This window comes from Rhodofomes roseus (genome assembly GCF_022264815.1).
Source record: "Rhodofomes roseus strain CIRM-BRFM 1785 chromosome Unknown C8Q71scaffold_5, whole genome shotgun sequence".
In the NCBI taxonomy this organism is placed as follows: domain Eukaryota; kingdom Fungi; phylum Basidiomycota; class Agaricomycetes; order Polyporales; family Fomitopsidaceae; genus Rhodofomes; species Rhodofomes roseus.
Window position 1 is genome coordinate 526,803 of NW_025952961.1, and position 19,815 is coordinate 546,617.

General features: G+C 56.9%; 7 protein-coding genes across 7 annotated transcripts; 4 read left to right on the forward strand and 3 right to left on the reverse strand.

Annotated features, from left to right (window-relative positions):
- Positions 1-88: 88 nt before the first annotated feature.
- Positions 89-5,359, forward strand: C8Q71DRAFT_466458 (RhoGAP-domain-containing protein). Its single transcript, XM_047918721.1, has 12 exons — positions 89-796; positions 895-982; positions 1,039-1,192; positions 1,249-1,478; positions 1,538-1,707; positions 1,761-1,939; positions 2,019-2,915; positions 2,971-3,714; positions 3,764-3,892; positions 3,948-4,154; positions 4,209-4,707; positions 4,756-5,359. Exons 1-12 carry the CDS (start codon positions 225-227, stop codon positions 5,141-5,143), a joined length of 4,257 nt encoding a protein of 1,418 aa, XP_047781519.1. The 5' UTR covers positions 89-224; the 3' UTR covers positions 5,144-5,359.
- Positions 5,360-5,736: 377 nt separating this feature from the next.
- On the forward strand, positions 5,737-7,961 carry C8Q71DRAFT_744600 (uncharacterized protein). Its single transcript, XM_047922954.1, has 9 exons — positions 5,737-6,353; positions 6,410-6,565; positions 6,620-6,698; positions 6,749-6,857; positions 6,913-6,932; positions 6,989-7,059; positions 7,119-7,159; positions 7,212-7,554; positions 7,611-7,961. Exons 1-8 carry the CDS (start codon positions 6,132-6,134, stop codon positions 7,516-7,518), a joined length of 1,005 nt encoding a protein of 334 aa, XP_047781520.1. The 5' UTR covers positions 5,737-6,131; the 3' UTR covers positions 7,519-7,554; positions 7,611-7,961.
- Positions 7,962-8,235: 274 nt separating this feature from the next.
- On the reverse strand, positions 8,236-9,831 carry C8Q71DRAFT_702896 (uncharacterized protein; the record flags this gene model as incomplete). Its single annotated transcript, XM_047920279.1, has 4 exons — positions 8,236-8,862; positions 8,926-9,216; positions 9,268-9,563; positions 9,615-9,831. The coding sequence occupies 4 exons, from the start codon at positions 9,829-9,831 to the stop codon at positions 8,236-8,238; spliced, it is 1,431 nt and encodes a 476-aa protein (XP_047781521.1).
- Positions 9,832-10,975: 1,144 nt separating this feature from the next.
- On the forward strand, positions 10,976-12,042 carry C8Q71DRAFT_892487 (uncharacterized protein; the record flags this gene model as incomplete). Its single annotated transcript, XM_047928693.1, has 3 exons — positions 10,976-11,314; positions 11,495-11,557; positions 11,612-12,042. 3 exons carry the CDS (start codon positions 10,976-10,978, stop codon positions 11,795-11,797), a joined length of 588 nt encoding a protein of 195 aa, XP_047781522.1. The 3' UTR covers positions 11,798-12,042.
- Positions 12,012-13,818, reverse strand: C8Q71DRAFT_466527 (uncharacterized protein). The gene is made up of 7 exons (XM_047918722.1): positions 13,395-13,818; positions 13,245-13,339; positions 12,894-13,193; positions 12,687-12,836; positions 12,485-12,630; positions 12,343-12,424; positions 12,012-12,287 (listed from the first exon to the last, which is right to left on the reverse strand). The coding sequence occupies exons 1-7, from the start codon at positions 13,718-13,720 to the stop codon at positions 12,199-12,201; spliced, it is 1,188 nt and encodes a 395-aa protein (XP_047781523.1). The 5' UTR covers positions 13,721-13,818; the 3' UTR covers positions 12,012-12,198.
- Positions 13,819-15,140: 1,322 nt separating this feature from the next.
- On the forward strand, positions 15,141-17,354 carry C8Q71DRAFT_892495 (uncharacterized protein). The gene is made up of 2 exons (XM_047928694.1): positions 15,141-15,429; positions 15,483-17,354. The coding sequence occupies exons 1-2, from the start codon at positions 15,316-15,318 to the stop codon at positions 17,085-17,087; spliced, it is 1,719 nt and encodes a 572-aa protein (XP_047781524.1). The 5' UTR covers positions 15,141-15,315; the 3' UTR covers positions 17,088-17,354.
- A 208-nt stretch (positions 17,355-17,562) lies between these two features.
- C8Q71DRAFT_702868 (uncharacterized protein) lies at positions 17,563-19,471 on the reverse strand (the record flags this gene model as incomplete). Its single annotated transcript, XM_047920274.1, has 5 exons — positions 17,563-17,700; positions 17,760-17,911; positions 17,968-18,067; positions 18,123-19,151; positions 19,205-19,471. 5 exons carry the CDS (start codon positions 19,469-19,471, stop codon positions 17,563-17,565), a joined length of 1,686 nt encoding a protein of 561 aa, XP_047781525.1.
- Positions 19,472-19,815: the final 344 nt, after the last annotated feature.

The window sequence follows — 19,815 nt, forward strand, 5'->3', positions numbered from 1 at the left end:
ATGCCAGTGAGTAAGCGCCGAGTCATCGCACGAGACGTGTGACGGTAACACTGTTGCCGTCTGTCACGGAGAGTGTCACGCCGAGGTCGCTGCTTCTGCCAGTGCTGTTTCCAGTATTGCTGCTTTCCCTCGCGCTCGCCGTGGGCGACGACGACAACCGACGGCTCACCTCCCCTCCAACTCTCTTCCACGGCCCTGGTGAACCTCTCCCGACGACGCTATCTATGAGCAGTTACTCCAACCAGGGCCGTATGCAGCAACTCGCTGGTAACTCTCCCTCATCCGAAGATCCCTCCGCCTTAGCCTACATGGCTTCGGATTTTCCTCCTCCCCAGCCGCGCGAGCAGTCGCCCGCGTCTTCTCCTCGGAATGGTGCCTTCCTTACCTCTCCTACTGGCAGTTCTCAGCCCCCAGAGCGAGCCAGAATGCCTCACCGAGCCTCGACAGTCAGTACCCCTTACCACTCCGATCAACAGAGAAAGTCTAGCCGCGATGACTACCCTCACGCCCGGAGCGAGGATTTGAATCACTCAAGCTCGAGCTCTCGGACCCTCGTCGCCGATCCCACCTCATCCGATGCATACTCGGGCCGCTCACAGGGCTACTTGACTGCCAGTCGACCGACCACTCCGGGAACGTCTAATTCTCACCCTCAGTCGTCATCCGATCATTCAGACAATGGGAAGGGACGGCCGGCGAGTGTGCACTCCGATTCCTCCTTGCACTCTTCGGGTTCTGCTGCTGTTGGTGGGGCGGGGACATCGACTACACATACAAGCACCAGCGCCGCATCTACGTAAGTGTCCGTGATTATCCTTTCATCGACCGAACCCGTGCTTTCCTGCCCTGCGATTGCTTCCCACTTCGGTGTTCTAACTATCGCCTTGTCGGCAGACCATGTTCCGCCTGCGGGAAGGCCATGCAGGGTGCATTCGTGCGAGCCCTCGGTACTGTATACCACCTAAATTGCTTCAAATGCATGGTGAGTGGCCTGTGCGTGGCTGATCGTCATCTTGATGCTCACAGACTTGTAAACAGGACTGTGGCACAGTCGTCGCCTCCAAATTCTTTCCAATCGATGGGCCAGACGGCAAGCAGCACCCACTATGCGAGAGGGACTATTTCCGGCGCCTCAGCCTGATATGTGCGAAGTGTGGCATGGCTTTGCGGGGCAGTTACATCACCGCCTGCAGTGCGTACCCCAGACTATGTCTCCAGGATACCGCTATTGACCGCTTGTACCTGCAGACAAAAAGTTCCATGTCGAACATTTCACATGCTCAGTCTGCCCAACATTGTTTGGTCCTCAGGACTCGTATTACGAGCACGAAGGGGACGTCTACTGCCACTACCACTATTCTACTCGGTTCGCCACGAAGTGTGCGGGTTGCAACAGCGCCATCCTCAAACAGTTCGTCGAGATCAATCGCAACATGCGGGATGAGTGTTGGCATCCCGAATGCTACATGATCAACAAGGTCTGTCAGCGTAGGGTTACAGATCATACGCCGTCTTACTCATCTCTCGGCGTGCATAGTTCTGGAATGTCAAGGTTGTCGCACGTCGACCTGCATTGCCGCCTAGCGGGGAAGATGGTTCGTTGAATCCCGAGGAGCCTCCATGGGTGGAGGAGGAGCGGAGGGAAACAGCGGTGTCTCTGAAGGATAAACAACTCCGGATGGAACAGCAAGTGTACCGGATTTGGACGTGAGTTCACAGTTCAATTGTGTGGTCGTGTGGTCGATTGACCGAGGTCGCAGTATTCTTTCCGCGTTTGAGGAGTCGAGCGCGGCGTGCATTTCGGATATGTTGCGTCAGGTCAGCAATGGCCAGTATCTCGAAGCGATCCGGATGGCGGAGAAGTTCATTCTCCATGTGGAGGTACTCTTTGCCTCTATCGACGACCTGGAGTGGCATTTCGCGCGGCTAAAACAGAAGGGTGAGTCTAGACCGTTCATATACCATCATTCTCAATTGATCACCTCTCCGCTCTTGGCGCGTCTATACCTTTCATTCAGGTATGTCCCACGTACGCGAGGCTCGTATGCTGTGTCGGAAGACCGTCGATCTGTTCACCCTGCTATCACACACCCAAGAAACTGGAGCGCGCCGCATGGGCATGACGCAAGAGCTTCTTGCACTTGTGACTGGACTGGCGCACTACCTCAAGATACTAATTCGCATCGCTCTCACGGGCGCTCTGAAGCTGGAGCGGGAGCAGCACGTTCAGGAGGCCCTCACCTCTTTCCTCGACAAATTGCATATGCTGGCGGTACAGGGCGGGAGCCCGAGCGCGAAGCGGATAATGAAGCGGGCAAACGGTGAACTCATGATGCCAGCGGAGGGCGACGGGAACTACGGCACGCAAGGCGTCACGTTCGGTTTCAGGAGCTTGGCTCCCGAGAATGCTGGTGAATCGCCGTTCGCAAGCGGGCCTCGGGATCCTGGCCTGGCGAAGATCAACGTCGTTAACCCGCCGTCCGATCTGTGCGTGAAGTGCAATCAGACGGTCGAGGAAGATTGCGTACGGCTAGGTACTTACCAGAGGTGGCATTCACATTGCGTACAATGTGCCACTTGCGGGAAGGTTGCCGCCGTGCCTGCAGCGAAAGAGCCTGCCTTACCGAAGTCCCAGGATGACAAGGAGAAGGACAAGGAGACTCCAAAGTTGTCAACAGCCCGGCGACCGCCCGCCAACGTCGGTCTCTTCGTCTATGAAGTCGACTCCGTCAAGGAGACGAGCTCCTTCGGGGTTGTGCCCACCGTCATTTTTTGTACAGAGCATGGTCATAACGGTTGTCGAAGTGGGTTCCAAGCCGTCTCGAGACTGGAGCAATATGCGTTCTTGCTCAATGTTGCCCTTCGCCGACTGTATGTGCTGCTCAAGAAACGCGGCGTGGTTCAGCTTGCTCCGGGTACGTCTTCTGACATTCTTGTGCCTGTAGATCATCTCTCTTACATCTCATGCAGCCCCGAGCCAGATAACCAACCATAGAGAAGACGATCCCTACCGTGATGCGAGCGAGATCAACATGCTCAAGTCCGTGCACTTGGATCGGAAGCTATCTGCTACTGCTCGCGTGCCCAGGCGATCGACAGTGGTCGAGAGTCCGACGGGCAAGGTCGCGCAATCTGCGGATGCCACAGGCACCCAGCGACCCTACGAGCTTGTTCCGTCGAATTCATTCCGCGCAACACCGCATGGCGTCACTCCTTCACCATCCAGACCGCAGCAGCAGCAACGGTCACCTCAGCAATCCGCGCAAGCAGAATCAACGACACGAACACCACCTGGCACCATCGACACCAGCCCACAGGGGCAGGTCATCAGACCACCATTTGCGCGCAACAATACGGGCGTCATGATCGTCGACGATTCTGCGCCGACGTCGCCGACCGGGGGTGTCGACGATCCTGTCGGTGGCATCGAAGACGGTATCACACTTGCCGACATTCCGCAGATCGTGGAAGCTGCACAGGCGCGAGAGCAACGCCGTTCGCTCCCTCGTCAAAGCTCTATCCCGTTCATTGCGGAGCTCAATACGCTTGAGCTTGCCGTGGTCAAGCACTGTGCAGTACTGGCGCTACAACGATCACCGCTGCGAGACCAGTTTGACTTAGACGAAATACTCGAGTTGGTCGAGATGAAGAAGAGCTCATTCTGGAATCGGTTGTTCAAACCCGGCAATGACAAAAAGAACGTCAAGAAGAAAGGTTAGCCATCGTTGACTGAGCACGAACTTCGTTGCTGAGCTTTCTTTAGGCGTCTTCGGCGTGCCACTGGAACTTCTCGTCGAGAGGGAGGGCGCCGAGTCGCTCCTCGGAGCATCGCGCACCGCAGTCAAGATACCTAGCTTCGTCGACGATGTCATCTCAGCCATGCGGCAAATGGGTAAGGCGAATTCTGTCGTGTGGTACATGTTGCTGACGCCGACGACGACCCGTAGACATGTCTGTTGAGGGCATCTTCCGCCGTAATGGGAACATCCGGCGTCTCAATCAGGTGATCGAGGCCATCGACCGAGACCCTTCGTCCGTGGACTTCACACAGGATAATCCAGTACAACTGGCTGCCTTGCTGAAGAAGTTCTTCCGTGAATTGCCAGACCCATTGATGACCTTCAAGCTGCACAAGTTGTTCATTGCAACACAGTGTACGTTTTTCTTGCCCGGGATACTCAGTCGCGTCCTAAGTCCTTGATCAATAGCTCTGCCCAACGAACAAGAGCGGAATCGGATGTTGCATATGATCTCACTCATCCTGCCCAAGCCTCACAGAGACACCATGGAAGTCTTGTTCGTGTTCTTGAAGTGGGTTGCGTCCTTCGCTCATCTGGACACGGAGACGGGAAGCAAGATGGATATGCCGAACCTGGCGACTGTCATTTGTCCTAGCATCTTGTACTCTCGGCATAAGGACGCGATGCGAGACGAGAGCTTCGGAGCCATCCGGGTTGTCACCACCCTCCTAGAGAATCAGGATGAATTCTATAGCGTACCGCAAGAATTCCTGTCGATTCTGCAAGATCAGGAGTACTTCGCCAACAGTCTGGATCTGCCCAGCAAAGAGTTCCTCAAGAAGTGTGATACCTACATGCGCCTCAAGGCTAGCGGTCGGACACCGCTCCTGACATCACCGGTAACGGGATCGGCACCTTACAACCCGGGCACGCCGCGACCTGAAGACATGCGTTCAATGCCACCAAGGTTCTTATGCCAGTAATTTGTCTGGGCTTGAGGCTCACATTTGTCTAGAGCGCAAACGAACCCTCAGTTCCAGGACCGGCCGCCGATGGTCAGTTCGCCTTCAGAAAACCCAATACGCAACGGCCAATCCCAGCTGCGACAACCGCCGTCTGCTCCGACAATGCCGCACTCACCGTTCTCATATCCATTGCCCTCGGGTGCACCGCCCCCGTCGGCATCGCAGACTATGCCGCCCATCCACGCACCACAACCTCGACAGGCCCAGCCCAACGACGAGGACTGGTCGCCGCCGGAGCGGCAGCCATTTACTGGGCAACCGCCCAGTCGGCCCGCGTCCATGTCGAATTCATACGTGCCCCCGCGGAGCAGCGGCGAAGGAGCACATCCCTTTATTCCTAACGGACACCCGCAGCCCGCAGTGCGGCAGCGAATATGACTATTATATGGTTCTCGTGGTTGGTATATATCATGTGGCATCGCTTTTATCCTGTTGCATTTTTCACCTTCACGTATCTGTACTTCACCATACTTCATCCGCTAAGTCTATTACACGGACCAACCATTATACCCTCGAGCCGGCCGCTAGGGCAATGGATATCAGCTGCATGACACTCTTTTCCCTCCAGGTGCTAATGCTTTGATCAAGTCAATGGTGCATATCCGTAACGTCTGTTAGTCCCAGACGGCATGTAGCATTAGTAGCAAATTCAACGCTCCGCAATGTCCTGCTTCGACCGGAAGACCACCTCGCAAACGTGAACCAGGTTTCTGGTGGTGATATTTACTCAGCACCCTCATTTGTTATGACTGCCCTCGTCCCCTTAGACTCGATAAGATCCTATTCAAGGTCTGCCTAGCGGAGACTATCTAGCGGTACTCGAGCTCGAGAGTCAACATCGTGGTGCCAAGCGCAGACGACCCGGATGACGCACTGACACGCCGACGAGACGACGAACGGACAACGAGTATGAGGTCGGTACATAGCAGTAGAGGGACAGGTGTTGGCCCCACAACGCTGTCCCTGCCGACAGTGAGTCACTCGTCCCACGCCACCGGACGCGCCGCGGAATGCTCACTGAAGGGCGTGATACGCTGCGATTAGAATGGAACTTGATATTGGGTCTTCCCATCCATTCTAGAGCATGATAGCTACCTTCCAGTCGTTTCTCAGATTCTTGTCCGAGTGGACTATCTCTGACGGTGGATATCTCTGACAGCTCGTCGCTCCCTGGACATTCCGAGGCGCTCAGTTGGTTCCATGCGAACCACCAATTGCAACAAACCACCAACAAACCACCAGACCGTGACTATCATCATGTACCAGTGCAACACGCCAGCTCCGTGTGCGCTCGCAGGCTCGTTCCTATATAGGCGCTGTCAACAGTAGTACCGTATACGACTTTTCAAGCTACAGCCCTTCCGCGATGCCAGACAAGGTGACTCTCATCTCCGCCAACTTGGTCACAGTGGGCATCGAGAGCTTGTTTTACGGCATTGTGCTGCTGCTCTCATTGACCTTCTTCTATCTCCATCTGGATCATGTCTCTGATTCAGTTTCAACTTCGTCTCGCGGTACAAGTCGGCTGTCACGTACCCTGACGCCGATTTTCATTGGGTCCATCTATATATGCGCATGTTGCACGGCAGTGAGTCCCCTTATCTTCCCCGTACGACCAGACACTCATGTATGCGTCGTATGTAGCACTGGGTCTTGACGATGACGCGTCTGTTCCAGGCGTTTGTCATATTCGAGGGCGGACAGGCGCCGCTACTGTTTTATACGGATCTATCTCAGTCAACGGAGGTTGCAAAATCTGCTGCAATTATCGGCACTCTGATTGGTGCGGACGTCATGATTGTACGTCTTCATTGATCTTCTTGAACTGGTCACCTTTCTTAATTGATCCTGTAGTGTTACCGACTGTGGATTGTCTGGGGCCGCAATTGGTACGTCATCATAGTCCCGATCTTCACGATCCTCGGGCTCTGTGGTGAGTATCGAGACGCGTGCAGAGGCGGTTGGATAATGACTTTGACGTAGTGTCCGGCGTTGGTATCATCTACACTGCGTCACGGCTCGCAAGCGCGGATACGATTTTTGTCTCGGACGTCGCACACTGGGTCAAGGCGGATTATGCCACGACATTCGTGTTAGTGTTCCTGCTTCCAAACATAGGCGGGGCAATCGCCTGACATATTGTTCAGTACCAACATCTATAGCTCGGGTAAGCCAGTATTACAGTATTAGACTCGACGGCGCAAGCTGAGGGCTTCGGACTAGGCATGCTTGCCTTCAAAGTCTGGAAGGCGAACAGAAGCACTGTCCGGCCGTATATCGGCGGTAACTTGATGGTACGTCTTCGGATCCAAGGTAGCACAAAACGTAGATCTCATGGCATTTCGGTGAACAGCGAGTCCTCATCACCATCGTCGAGAGTGCCGCATTGTATACGTGCGTGCGTGTTAACTTCAGTCACACATCCAACTCACCGTGGCACCACTAGAATCTACGCTGTTGTCTTCTTCGCCGTGTACGAGGCGGACTCGAACCTGCAGTACACCTTCGTCGACACGCTCTGCCAAGTGGCCGGCATCGCGTTCATGATGATCAACGTCCGCGTCCGTCTCGGCTGGGCGGCGAAGGGGGTCGTCTCGCAGGCGTCCTCCGGCGTCCTCCGGTCACACCGCAACCCCAGGCAATCCCACGTCATGCGCGCCGTCGCCGTCGACGTATCGACTGTGGTGCACAAGGACGACGAGCTGGGCCAGGGCATCAAGTACGACATGCCCTCACAATATCAAGCCGTTTAATGGCGCGTGCATGCTACATCGACAAAGAAACCCACGGTACGTAGGAACTAAACACAACTGTGTCCGCGGTCGTGGTGCTAACTGTGCTGCAGTAGACTGAGTGACTTTATAGTAACTACATGACCATACTTCTGACCGAGCCGAAGGCGTTGAGCCCACTGTTCCGCTACATCCACGCTACAGGCCGCTTCGCGGCCACGTACGGCGAGCTCACGCTACGAGACAGCGAACGGAAATGATCGCCTACGGCGATCGACTACTACGACGCACACACCACCTACTATACCCTGTCTCATACTGTACTAATATCCCCTATCTCGACGGTGTTCGAGCATACTCAGTGATTCATTAGTCGACCAACGGACTCTACACTACGTACATCTTATGTCTACATAGGGCTACGCCCTCAGTGACAATAAAGGGAACAAACAAACAAACAAACATGACCATACCTTCTCGCGCTGCCTGTTGCCAATCCATATAACACTGCCGTAGCCTTACACCGCGCGGGCCTGGCTTCGGGTACCCCATTTACACAGGAGTGAAAACCTTTTGAGTAGCGTAATGCAGGCACCAATCTCGATAAATCGCATGGTCGACTACAATAACATTCACAGTAAGGTCAAGGCAGCCCACAAGGCAGCAGATAAATACAGGGATGTCACGAGTACGTTCAAGAAAGCACAGCTCTAGCACATCGAGACCTGAATTACCTGCTCAGTCCTGCGGCAACGGAGGCGGCGCGTCAGGCTGAGGGGCGAAGATGATGCTCAACGGGGGTGTCGTCTGGCTCTCGTCAGAGAGCAACGTCGCGATGATACTGCGGCCCGCAAAGCTACGGCCCGCAAGCGACTTCAGCGCCGCCCCGGCGCTGTTCGCCTCCGTATACTTGACGTACACGCGGCCGACGCCCGCCGCCTCGTCCATGCGCTGCGCGGCGATCGCGCTCTCGCGGCCACCGTCGCCCCACCCGGCCTTGTCGCGCTTGACGGGGCGCGGTATCCGGAGGTCCGTGACCGCGCCGAACTTGGCGCACTCCTCCTTGATGTCCTCGTAGAGGTCCGCGTATTCCTGGTCGTCGGTGAGCTCCTCGGGGACGACCATGTTCAGCATGAGTAGGATGCGTGCTTCTGTGCCGTCCATGTCGCCCGCGGGCAGGATGGGCCGCGGGATCTCGACCTGGTCGTACATGTCCGGCATGCCTGGGATAGGAGGCTGTCCTGGTTTGGCGCCCACGGAGGCGCGTTGGACGACGAGGTACTTGTCGCCGAGTTCCATGCCACCAAGGGATTGTATTGCGACATCTGTGACACTTTCATCCACGTACTCGAAGAAGGCGAAGCCCTGCAGAGGAGCCAATCAGTTCAACTGAGTATCGAAACCCCAAGAACCGTTTCCGAGACATACCTTGGACGGTCCGTTGCCGTTTTCACGCACTAAGTTGAAAGCCTTGAGCTCGCCGAAACTCTTCAGTAGCTCCATGACCTGTTCTTCATTGAGATATGTCGGCAGGCCGCCAACAAATATCTTGTGTGCAGAATCGGGGACATTAGTGGAGACAACGCCAGGAACATGCATGTTGGGGGCCATTCCGTCAGGTCCGCCGTAGTCCTTGGGTCGACGGATTTTGAGAGGCCCGTTGAGGAAGATGATGCCATCAAAGGCCATAGCTGCTGTAGCATCTTCAGCACTGCGGAACTGATAGCGTTTGATCAGCGAAGGACTGAGGACAAACGGATGTAGACTCACCTCGACGAATGCGTAGTTCTTCTCATAGTTGCACTGTACAGCTAGAACGGGGTTCCCTGGTCCACCGGTACCAATGTCCATCTCCTTCATCTTCGAGTTGAAGAAGTCTGCTAGGTTTTGTTCGTTGATCTCTGGGGTGATGCTGCCAATGTACAATCTGCGCGACTGTCTGGACAGGTTAGGGTTACTGCCAATGCCCATTCCGAATGTTTGCACGGGCATCGGCGGCGGTAGACCAGGAATGGCAAGGATAGGCGGGATCTGGGTACGGTTGGCGCCGGGCAAGTTGAAAAGACCTCGAATGCATTTTGAGCTTGGAGAACGGTGTGAAGGCGAGGTCAACATACCAGTCTGCTTAGCCTGCATTGCCGTGTACTGCTCATAACCAGGCGCATGAACATCCCAACCACTGGCTTTCCTTTTCCTTTGTACAAGAGGCACGGCATCGGGAGGGGTGGGCGACCTCCTCTCAGGCGTACCTAGGCCATCGCGCTGTTTTCCTCGTCCTCTGCGCTCACCTCCATCTTCTTCTCGCTTGCCACGGTACCCTCCGGGAGGAGCCATCCCCTGGGCCGCCTGGTCATCATGGCGGTGACGGCGATCATCGTCATGACGGGAGCGGCGCGGGGCTTCATCGCGCCCGCCGCGTCCTCCGCCATAGCGCTCCCGGTCCCTATCACGGTCGCGATGGCTGTCTCTGTCTCGGTGCTCGCCGTGACGCCTCGACTCGTAGCGTTCCCTGTCGCGATCATCGCGATGCCGATGCTCGCGGTCGCGGTCACTGTGCCGGGAAAAGTGGTAGCGGTCGCCGTGGCGGTCTGTGAACGGGTAGAGGGAAAAGGTGTGGTAAGTACACGGTGCGCATGAGCAGTGGAGGCGTGTCAGTAGGGAGCCCGGTATGAGACGCGAACGGCGGAGGCGATGGCCCAGTCTGGTGCTAGCTAGCTAGAAAACAATGTGGACATGGTGCGCGGGGCCGAGCACCATACGTCCGTGGTCTGCGGTCTGGAGAAAGGCAGGGTGAGGTGGCTAGACGGCAGTCACCTGTGAGATCCTTGGACCTAGCTCTGTCCGACCCTGCCTCCGAAAGACAACGTGAAAGAAGGATAGAAGTGCCCGAGACCCAGTGCTCACCATTTTCCTCAGCTGCGTTGGCCATCGTAGCGTGCTCTTGCTCGTCGGGGGAGAGGCGGTCGGGGACGTCGACGGTGCAGCAGGCAAAGAACAACCTCGGCGACAATGTGGCGAGTTTGTGCGAGTTTGCACGATAATTGGCGTCTAAACTTGTTTTGGCATATCAGACAAAAACTGCGGCTGCCGGAACACGGGTCACGTGCATGTGTAATGGACGCGCCGTCTGAGGCTGCGATGCCGGCGAGACGCGCATATGGATCTGAGTCGCAGTCCGAGTCCGAGTCCGTCGCGTTCCTCCTGCCGCGAGCACGGCGTACCCCCGCTGACGCATGGGCCCGGCGGTGTCAGGATGGCCCATGCGCATCTCCAGACACACCCAGCGTCTCACCTCGGCCATGCTACGCGTACGGCGGGAACATCGCTCCCGCCCACGCACACCCTCGGCAGCAGAGGCCCTGCACAGCGTCCCGCCCCGTATAAGAGTCGCGCACTGGCCGCGCCGTACTGGACCCATCGACCCACGCTAAGCAGCCACCCATTCGCACCCAACCGCCCAACTACCCGTCCGTACATCATGCACAACCCTTGGGCCGGACACCCCTATCCCGCCGAGTACTGGCGCAGCTTCCGCCACCACCGCCGCGGCGGCCCTCGCATCCTGTGGTTCCTCATCGGCGCGGGCACGGCGACGTGGTGGTTCAAGTCGCACCAGGCGCACGAGTGGAAGACGCGCCACTGCTGGCGCGACCGCATCCCCCAGGACGCGTACCCCATGCCCTCCGGCGCGCCTCCCGCGGCGTACAACGCGAGCCAGGCAGAGGAGCAGAAGAGGGAGTACGGGAAGCGCTGGGGATGGAGCTGGAGCTCGAAGGACGGGCACAAGTCCTGGCAGTCGCCGCCGCCTGCGCAGGAGGTACAGACTGCTGCTGCCCCGGCCCAACCCCCGGCTCCGCATGTCCTCCCCCCTCCGATGCCGACAGACCGCTGGGAGGAGGACCGCCACCGTGTGCAGGCACTCGGAAAGCAAGCCACTGATACTGCAAGTCTACAGTCTTTGTTAGCATCCAGACACGGGGCTCATCCCATGTTATAGATCTCTGAACTGTCAGAGGCCACCCTCGACTCCGTCCTCGCAACAGTACAAAGCCTGAAAGTCGTAAGTATCATCACCTCGGTGTCCGTCGACAGAGTTGTTGATCATGTGCTCCAGAAACTGGCCGAGGCCCGCACGCAGCGCGAGCAGCACCTGCAGCAGATGCAAGCGCTCAAGGACGAGCAGTACAAGATGTTCGAGCAGTGGCGGAAGCAGCATGAGGAGCAGCAGAAGCAGCAGCAACAAGCAGCGCAACAGCAGCCTCCCAAGCCACGCTACCCCGTTGACTTCACGTCCGCATGAAGTGGATGCCTGAAGCCAAACGTCGCTGTGCTCAGCATCGCGCAAAGACCTAATAACTTATCGGAACTTACTTGCTTCACTACATCGTCCCCTCTCTCTGCCGTGTTTCTCTCCCTTGTAGTCTTATCGACCGCTGTTTCGTTTAATCTCATGTGCACTATCTCGGTCTCCCATGGACTCACACTCTTTCACAATACATGTTTCACTACTTTCACCTTGAAGCCGAGCTACCTTCGGCCCTAGCACAATGATCGTCAACCGTCAAAGAACCAAGCAAACGTTTCCAGACCTAGATTAGCGCTACATGAAGATCGAACCAACAAACTCTACCGCTCCGAATGGGAGGTCGTGACAACATGATCGTTCAGTCATTGCGTTCCGCGCGTCCCCCGTATCTAATCTTACACTTGCCCTGCGACGATGTTGATCGTGTCGTGCTGCCGCTCGATGTACGCAGGGATACGCGGCTCGATCTTGCCTTGCGACTCGGCTATAGTTGGACAGGTGAGCCAGAAGTAGCATCGAGCATTGGTGAGAGAACGTACGCGGCGCGCTCCAGAAGTAGATGACAAGCCCGAGGATGACCACCGCAAAGGCGGGGAAGTACAGCCAGAACGGCCGGTAGTGCTGCAGCCAAGCATTGTCAATGTCAGGGCACGGTGCGAAGGCGAGAGCGAGTGTACGTACGAAGAGGAAAAGCCCGAAGAGCAGCCCGTAAAAGTCGCTCGAGAGGATGCTCAGGTTGTAGTACGCAGAGGACGCCATGCGGTAGAGCATCGGCGCGACGGTGTAGAGGATGAACATCGACGCTGTGTACGCGACGAGGAGTCCAACTAGCATGATCCCAGTCATTATCGGGCGAAAAGGCGCGGGATGGATGAGAACTGACTGTTCATACCGCTCCAGGTGGCCTCGCGCATTGCCTGATGCTCAAGGCCGGCAGCCTGGATGGCATTGATGATCATGCCCCACATCCCAAGCTGGCCGACGACCTCGTACAGAGGCGATCTGCGCACGAAGAACTCCTCCGTCGCATTCGCTGTAGCACATCCCATCAACCCCACATCCCACACCAGAACCAGAATAGCAGACGTACTGAAGCCATATAGCGTCGCGCCGATCACCATATACGCATCACCGAGGCCGCGGTTCGCCGCCGTCCAGTCCTTGTCCGTAAGCTCGTCCGACGCGACGAGCAGGCCGAGGCCGCCGATGCAGATGAGCACGCCGACGAGCTGCGAGGGCTGGTATCGCGTGCGCATGTACACCCAGGAGAAGAAGAGGCAGGACGGGATCGCCCAGGCGTCGAGCAGCTCGCAGGAGAGAAGGGTCGTGTAGTTGTATGCCTTGACCGCGAGGAAGTTGCCCTCGACGTCGCAGGCGGCAAGTAGGAAGTCTAGAACGTTGATGAGAGAAGAGGCAGAGATCATGGGAGCGAAGGACGTACATTTCCAGCCGTCTCGGAAGATCATCTGTAGCCATCCCTTAAATCCATACTGGTAGATTGTGTAGGGCGTGTACACGATGAAGAGCGAGAAGTACCTGGACGACTTCAGCGTTCGCTCGTGAGCGGACAATTGGATCTCATGACACTCACAAGAACCACGTCTGCGTCGTAGGCAATGACCAGTTCCGGTCCACCAGCTCCGTGGTCGTGACATTCGTGCAAGTAATGCATAGCGAAACGAGCTGACCCGCGAGCAAAGACAGGGTAAAGCGTCTCGTCCAAATACTGCAGAAGCGGCGCCAAAGACTCGCGACGAACGCGCCAGACGAGCTGTAATCCAGCGGGGGCCGAGCCTCAATCACGACGTCCTGCGAATCGAGCGTGGGCGGGGAGACCTGATCGAGGGCGTCATCGGGGTAGTCCTTCTTGCTGTCTCCCCGGGAGAGCTGGGGGCCGAGTGCGTCCGCGGAAGACATGGTGCGACGGTCGTGCAGGGCGAGCTCGACGGCGCAGAGCGCTGTGGGGGCGGGGAGGAGGACGGCGGGGGCGCATGGGGAGTCGGAGCCAGGCTAAGTATGGGCGCACACGGGAAAACTTCTGATCAGTTGCCTTTCTGAGGATCGAGTGTACATAAAGTGATCGGAAATTCGCCTGGGCACGGTGGCGGACACACCGCCGGCGCCGCGCCACCCCCGCCACGTCCCGCCTACCAACGCAGCGAGCCCTCCCTGCTGCCCGCTACCGCTTCCTCTCGCGACCATCTGTTTCCTCGCGGTTTGTCAGGGGCTGGAGGCGAGTAGCTCGCTGCAAGTGTACTAGTCGGGGGCTGGGAACTAGGGCCTGTGCTAGTGGACTGTGGCGGAAGCAAATTCGGAAGGGACGCGCCCAAGACGCGCCAATGAATGACCCTAGGTCGCACAGAGGTTCGGGGGATCGTGCCAGGATTATCCTGAGAAACAGCGCGGACGTGACACCACAAGTGACCCGGGTAGCGTTCACAAAAGCCCCGACGACCAGGCCCAGGGAACACGAATTAGTGCGCCCCGACGGTTGGCATGAACCCCATCTGCGGGAATGGCTTCAGACATGAAGTACTTCGCGTTGATGGTGCCCATGAGACTGCGTTCTTCAAGCATGGTAAGCACCTACGTTTTCCGTTGTCATGAGAGACCGTATTGGCAGCCGTTGGACGAGACGTCGTTCAGGTCTAGAGGTAAGGTATGCCCATTCTCGGATCTGACCATTGTGTTGTAGTCTTCAGTGGCCAGACAATTCTTGACAAGCAACCGTGGTCCTGAGCTCGTTCGCCGTGACCACGTAAGTCAATCTCCGTTTTGGTTTCTAGGAACTTCTGCACTTCAGTGCTGAGGACGTGACTACCATCGAAGACTCATCCCGGCTTGTTGCTGCCGCTAGAACAGCGTTATAGGCTCTCTGAAGTCGGTAGAACATCAGAACGCAGATTTGACAAGCGCTTTCAGAAGGTCGGACTCCTCACTGTCCATGAGACGAATATGTGGCAACTTACATTGTAATATTTGCTGCAGTATTACCCCGCGAGCTCGTCGTAGTTAGCGATCATCGCCGTAAAGCAGCGCCAGGCGGACATGGGAGCCGTCCGTGATCGCCTCCCGATAGGCATAACAGGCTAAAGGTTGTATAAGCGTCGCCCTCAAATGAAAATGACGGGACTTACATACACACAGGGTTGGATGACCATACCGCTATACTTCTGGATCGTGCAAAAGCAAAGGGGGACAAGACAACTACACAGGCCAGCGTTGATTCGATCTGAATGCGCTCACAAGTCATGTAAGTTACCTATAGGTGATCTAGATGCGCGCACACTCACCCACGCGCTACTTAGCCCGCTTCTCGTGACAACAATGCTCTGCGGACTTGCACGCTACCGTCGAGTTCCAGTTCCGTCCACAGCTACTGTGGCTCTCGCGAAATGCCGTGAAACTGCTGCTTGGCCACGAGTCACGTGACCTATGTTCGACACCCTATGCGGCCTTCGTGGCTCTGCTGAGCCCTCATCCCATTCCTGTTCGCCACCATCACGTCGACAATGCCTTATGATACCCCACACCCCCGTTTGCGCAAGAGTGATCCTCTGGTGGAACACCCCCTTCGGCCATCTCGACATCGTCTCCCCGACAACCCCATCCAGCGTGTATGGCGCGTGAGTTCATGTCGTCCGCTGGCTACCGTACCGTCGCGCTGATTCTGCTCTAGCGTCACTGCCTTTTTGAAGCCCCAAGGGCGAACAATACGTCAATTCTTCGGGATGACGTCCTCCAGGTCGTCTTCGACTTCTTGGCGAAGGAACGGGTGCGCTACGGCGGCAACCTCAGACTTGCGAGCGACGTAATCCCGCTAGTGTGTGGGAGCTGGAAAAGGCTCTCCATCCCCCGGACGTCGCTGTGGCGAACGTTCATTATACATCAACGCTGCAGTACGCGTGAAGTCTGCGATAGGCTGGATCTGTCGGGCAACCAAGGCCTACAGGTCGAGTTCACGCGAATGCGCGGCGTCGTCAATTGGGGGCTTCACCTGTCGGAACTCCGACACCTTATACGCCTCGCGGAGATAATGTGCAAGCATGTGGGGCGATTTGAGGAATTCACGATCCTCCGCTTCGACGCTGAGCACACATCTACCATCCTGAGGGTGTTCAACAAGCCCGCACCAAGCCTCAAGCTCATCTCCGTCAAGTTAGGTGAGGAGGGCGTTCCGTACCCAGATGACCAGTGGCTCCCCGAAATGGCTCTACAAATTTTCGACGGCTCGATGCCGAGTTTGAAGGATGCCACCATATACGACTTCCCGGTCTCTTTCGCGGGGATCGGCCACCTCCTTGTCCTGGGGCTTCGTATACGGTCTGCGTGCACCCTCGATGACCTTCTGGCGGCGCTTCGACAAAACACCCTCCTGGAGAGCCTCACCATCGACACGGACGGGTTGGAATGTACCATGGATCGGAGTCTCGTCCACCTCCCACGGCTCCGCAACTTCACGGTGAAGGGGCCGCAGGATGACGCCATTCGCATCCTCAACTCTTTGGTCTTCCCCAAGAGGACGAACGTCTCTGTGCAAATGTGGTGCCTCTACCCGGACGACGAAGAGGAAAGCGTCGCTGAGGTATACGAAAGCTCCTTCAAGGAGCACTTGCGCGACGCAAGATATGTGATGTTCGGGATCAAGGAGAACAAGAAGCGGCAGATCGTATTGGTGCTAATCTCTGCCACCAAGGATGCCAAAGTCGTCGTCTCCTGGGCAATACCCGAGCCGCCGGATGATTCGGACTCCCGCATCATTGGGCCGCGGACGGACATGCTTGACTTTGCAAACGTCAGGCATTTGGACATCGTAACGCTCCCATCTAGGAACGTTCTGGAATCCTTGCTATGGGAGAATATGCTGGGCCTCTTTCCAGCACTGCAGGAAATAAAGGTCCGTGCGCCGTTACCACCGCCGGTGCACCCCGTGCCAGAGGAAGGACTACCGCCGGCGGACCCCGCGCCAGAGGAAGGACCGCCCATCGACTCGGACAATGCTGATGAAACGGACCTCAACCCGATCGGTCAGTATGAGCCGGCGATGCTGCGCACCATCCGTGAGCTCTGCTACACGTTGACGATGGGGGCACCCGACGACAGTCTCGGTGCTGAGCCGGGCGCGAGGAAGATGCTTTTCCCGAACATACGCAACCTGGCGATGCTGAATAAGTACCTCGAACACGAAGAGGCAGATGAACTCAGAGAGTTGTACGAGTGGTGGATGGAGATGCGTCCGTCAGAGGGCTTAGCCAGGATGTCCTTAATTGGTCCCGCGAACTGAGGATCCTGAAATGACCGACTCATAGCTCGAGCCGGGGCTTATGCTGGTCTTGCTGGACCATCCTACGATCCACGTATCGCTACATCATTCAACGTTCACTCACGTTCATCGCTATTGCTGCATCTGTACATGATTATGGACCTTCCCCCCATCACCGCATTTGTATACACACCGCAACGAAGTGCTCGGAGCGGTTGTCTACGTAGACTTCATGGGCGGATTGTCCTAGATATTATCTTCCACTCATGACATCCCTGGTTGCCCTGTAATTACTCACACCTATGTACATAGATCTGGTATATTGTACACGGAATCTCATACTGGCCGAAACAGCTCCGTCGGAGCGATGACAGACCATAACAGTGCGACTTAAGCAGAGTGGTGATGACGGTGACATGAAGACGTGCTAAGTAGCAGTACGCGCATAACGCTGACCCAGATCAACGATAGCCCCAAAGCTCATGGGATCAGATCCTCAGGTGGCGACCTCTGCCTCTGCGCTCCTCTTCCTATGTACGTTCTGATGTCTCGCAAGTTGATCAGGCCGGGCGAACGTCTTATTGCAGCCAGGCTCCATACACGGGTACGGCCGCGCCCCAGTATGCGTCCGCAGCTACACGAACGAATCTACCGTCAATCACTGATCGGGAGGAATAGTCGCTGCAACCTCACATGTTTGGAGAGATTGGACGACTCCGCGAACGCGCGTTCGCAGTACGTGCACTTGAACGGCTTGTGACCGTTGTGCGTGCGCTTGTGGATGGTGAGCGCACCCGTGATGGCGAACGACTTGCCGCAGCCGGGGAAGTCGCAAACGTACGGCTCTGGACATCAATAGTCAGTCGTCAAGCCTGCGTGGTGTGCTCGCAAGAAGACTTACTTTCTCGTGTATGCCGCCGCTTATGTTGCGCAAGCGTCGCCGTCTCCGAGAAGTACTGTCCACAGATCTCGCACTGGAACGGCCGGTGGCCCGTATGGCTCTGTAGATGCGCGCTCAGCATTCCATTTCGGGCAACCTCGGCAAATCAAACTTACCTGTAGATGTCGCAGAATCTTCTGCTTGCTCGAAAATCCCTTGTCGCTGTGTCTGGCACAGCCTTCCCACCGACACTCATAATGAGCCTTGCCCGCACCGACATGGTCCGCCGTTATGTGCGCCGTCAGCTCATCGCACGACGGGAACGTGCACGTGCACGCCTCCCAGCGGCACACATGCACAGGCGACGCAGAGCAGTCGTGCTCGGGAAGCGGCGTCGGTGGTGAGTACAGACCAGTGGTCCCATCAGTGGTCGGGCCACTCGATGCGGAAGGGATGGGCGCCTGTATAGCCTTGGGCTCAGGCACCTGTTCTTGCTTCGGCGACCGCAGAGGGAGACCCAAGTGGTCCTCAAGAAGGTGGTTCGCGAGGACACCCAGGGCTCTGTCCAGCGCGTTGTCCGTCGATGGGCCTGGAATGGACTGGGCAGACGGATACAGGTGGCAGTCCGCCCACATACATGAGAGCCCGTCGACGGAAATTCCGTTGCCGTGAGAGATGCCCTGGTGCCCAGACTGGATCTGCGGCTGAAGAGACGATGTCGAGGGAAGAGCGCCCGAGGCGAGGCGGAGGTGCTGGAGGTTGACGTGCCCAACGAGCTCCGCGAGGGAGGCAAAGGACGCGTAGCATCCGCCCCACTGACATTCGTGCGGCAATCCCTGGGGCTGCGGTAACTGAGCTGATTGCGAGGCGCCGTAGTATTCAGGGATGTTGCTGGGCATTTGGGGAGCCTGGGCATTGGTGTAAGACTGTATCGAAGTAGGCTGGAGCAGCTGTCCAGCCTGCGAGTGGAAGGCGACTGGACTCGGAGTTAACTGAGGCGTCGATGCCGTTGAGGTCGCTGCGCTCAGGTGAGCATCATGATAACCACCTTGTAGGTTCGCTGCTTGATGAGAATCGGCGCAGGCGCATAGAAAGGCAGCAGCTATCGAGGGATCCCAGACTAGGTCAGGATGAATGGCTGCCATGTCGGATTGAAACGATTTTGGGTCGGGCATATAACCATGATAGTCCGTACAACACTGAAACTAGTAGAACTACGTCAACTATGATCCAGCTCCCATGATCATGCACAACCTACAAATTCTTCGAGGCCGGTGCAGTCGGGGGCACTCCCGCAGGACATGTCGCATGGCTCGCATTGATCGGGAAAGACGGCAGTGGCGCAAGGCGCCGACGCGTGGTGTGAGTCATTGCATACGACGACCACGCATTGCTCAGTGCATTCGGAGCTGAGCTCGACGCTGCACTGGGCGTTCCCGCAGTCGTGGGCGCAGGTTTCGCAATTGAGGGGCGGAGCGTTCGCGTCCGGTGGGCAGGAGCATTCGCGCTCTTCGTTTACGTACATTCCCTGGCTCGCCATTGAGATGACCGCGTCCTCCATTCTGGTTCGGAGCTCCGAGCAGTGCTGGAGCGTAGCGAGGGCGGCAGAAAAGCCGTCTGCCTGGTGGGTTTTTTGCGCAGAAAACGGACGGGAGGAGGAGGAGGAAGAGGAAGAGGGACGAGGCCGGAGGAGGAGGCCGGGCGATAGCGGCGGTGATGGGGGAGGATTGGCGGCCATGGTCGTCCACTGCAGAGCTGAGGACCCGCCCGGTCACCCCGCCACACAGTCATTATGTCAGCGACTCACTGTCTCTATCAGGCAATTCTGCTCTCCCGCCCAATCAGCGTCCTCCATTCCTACCCCGCCCA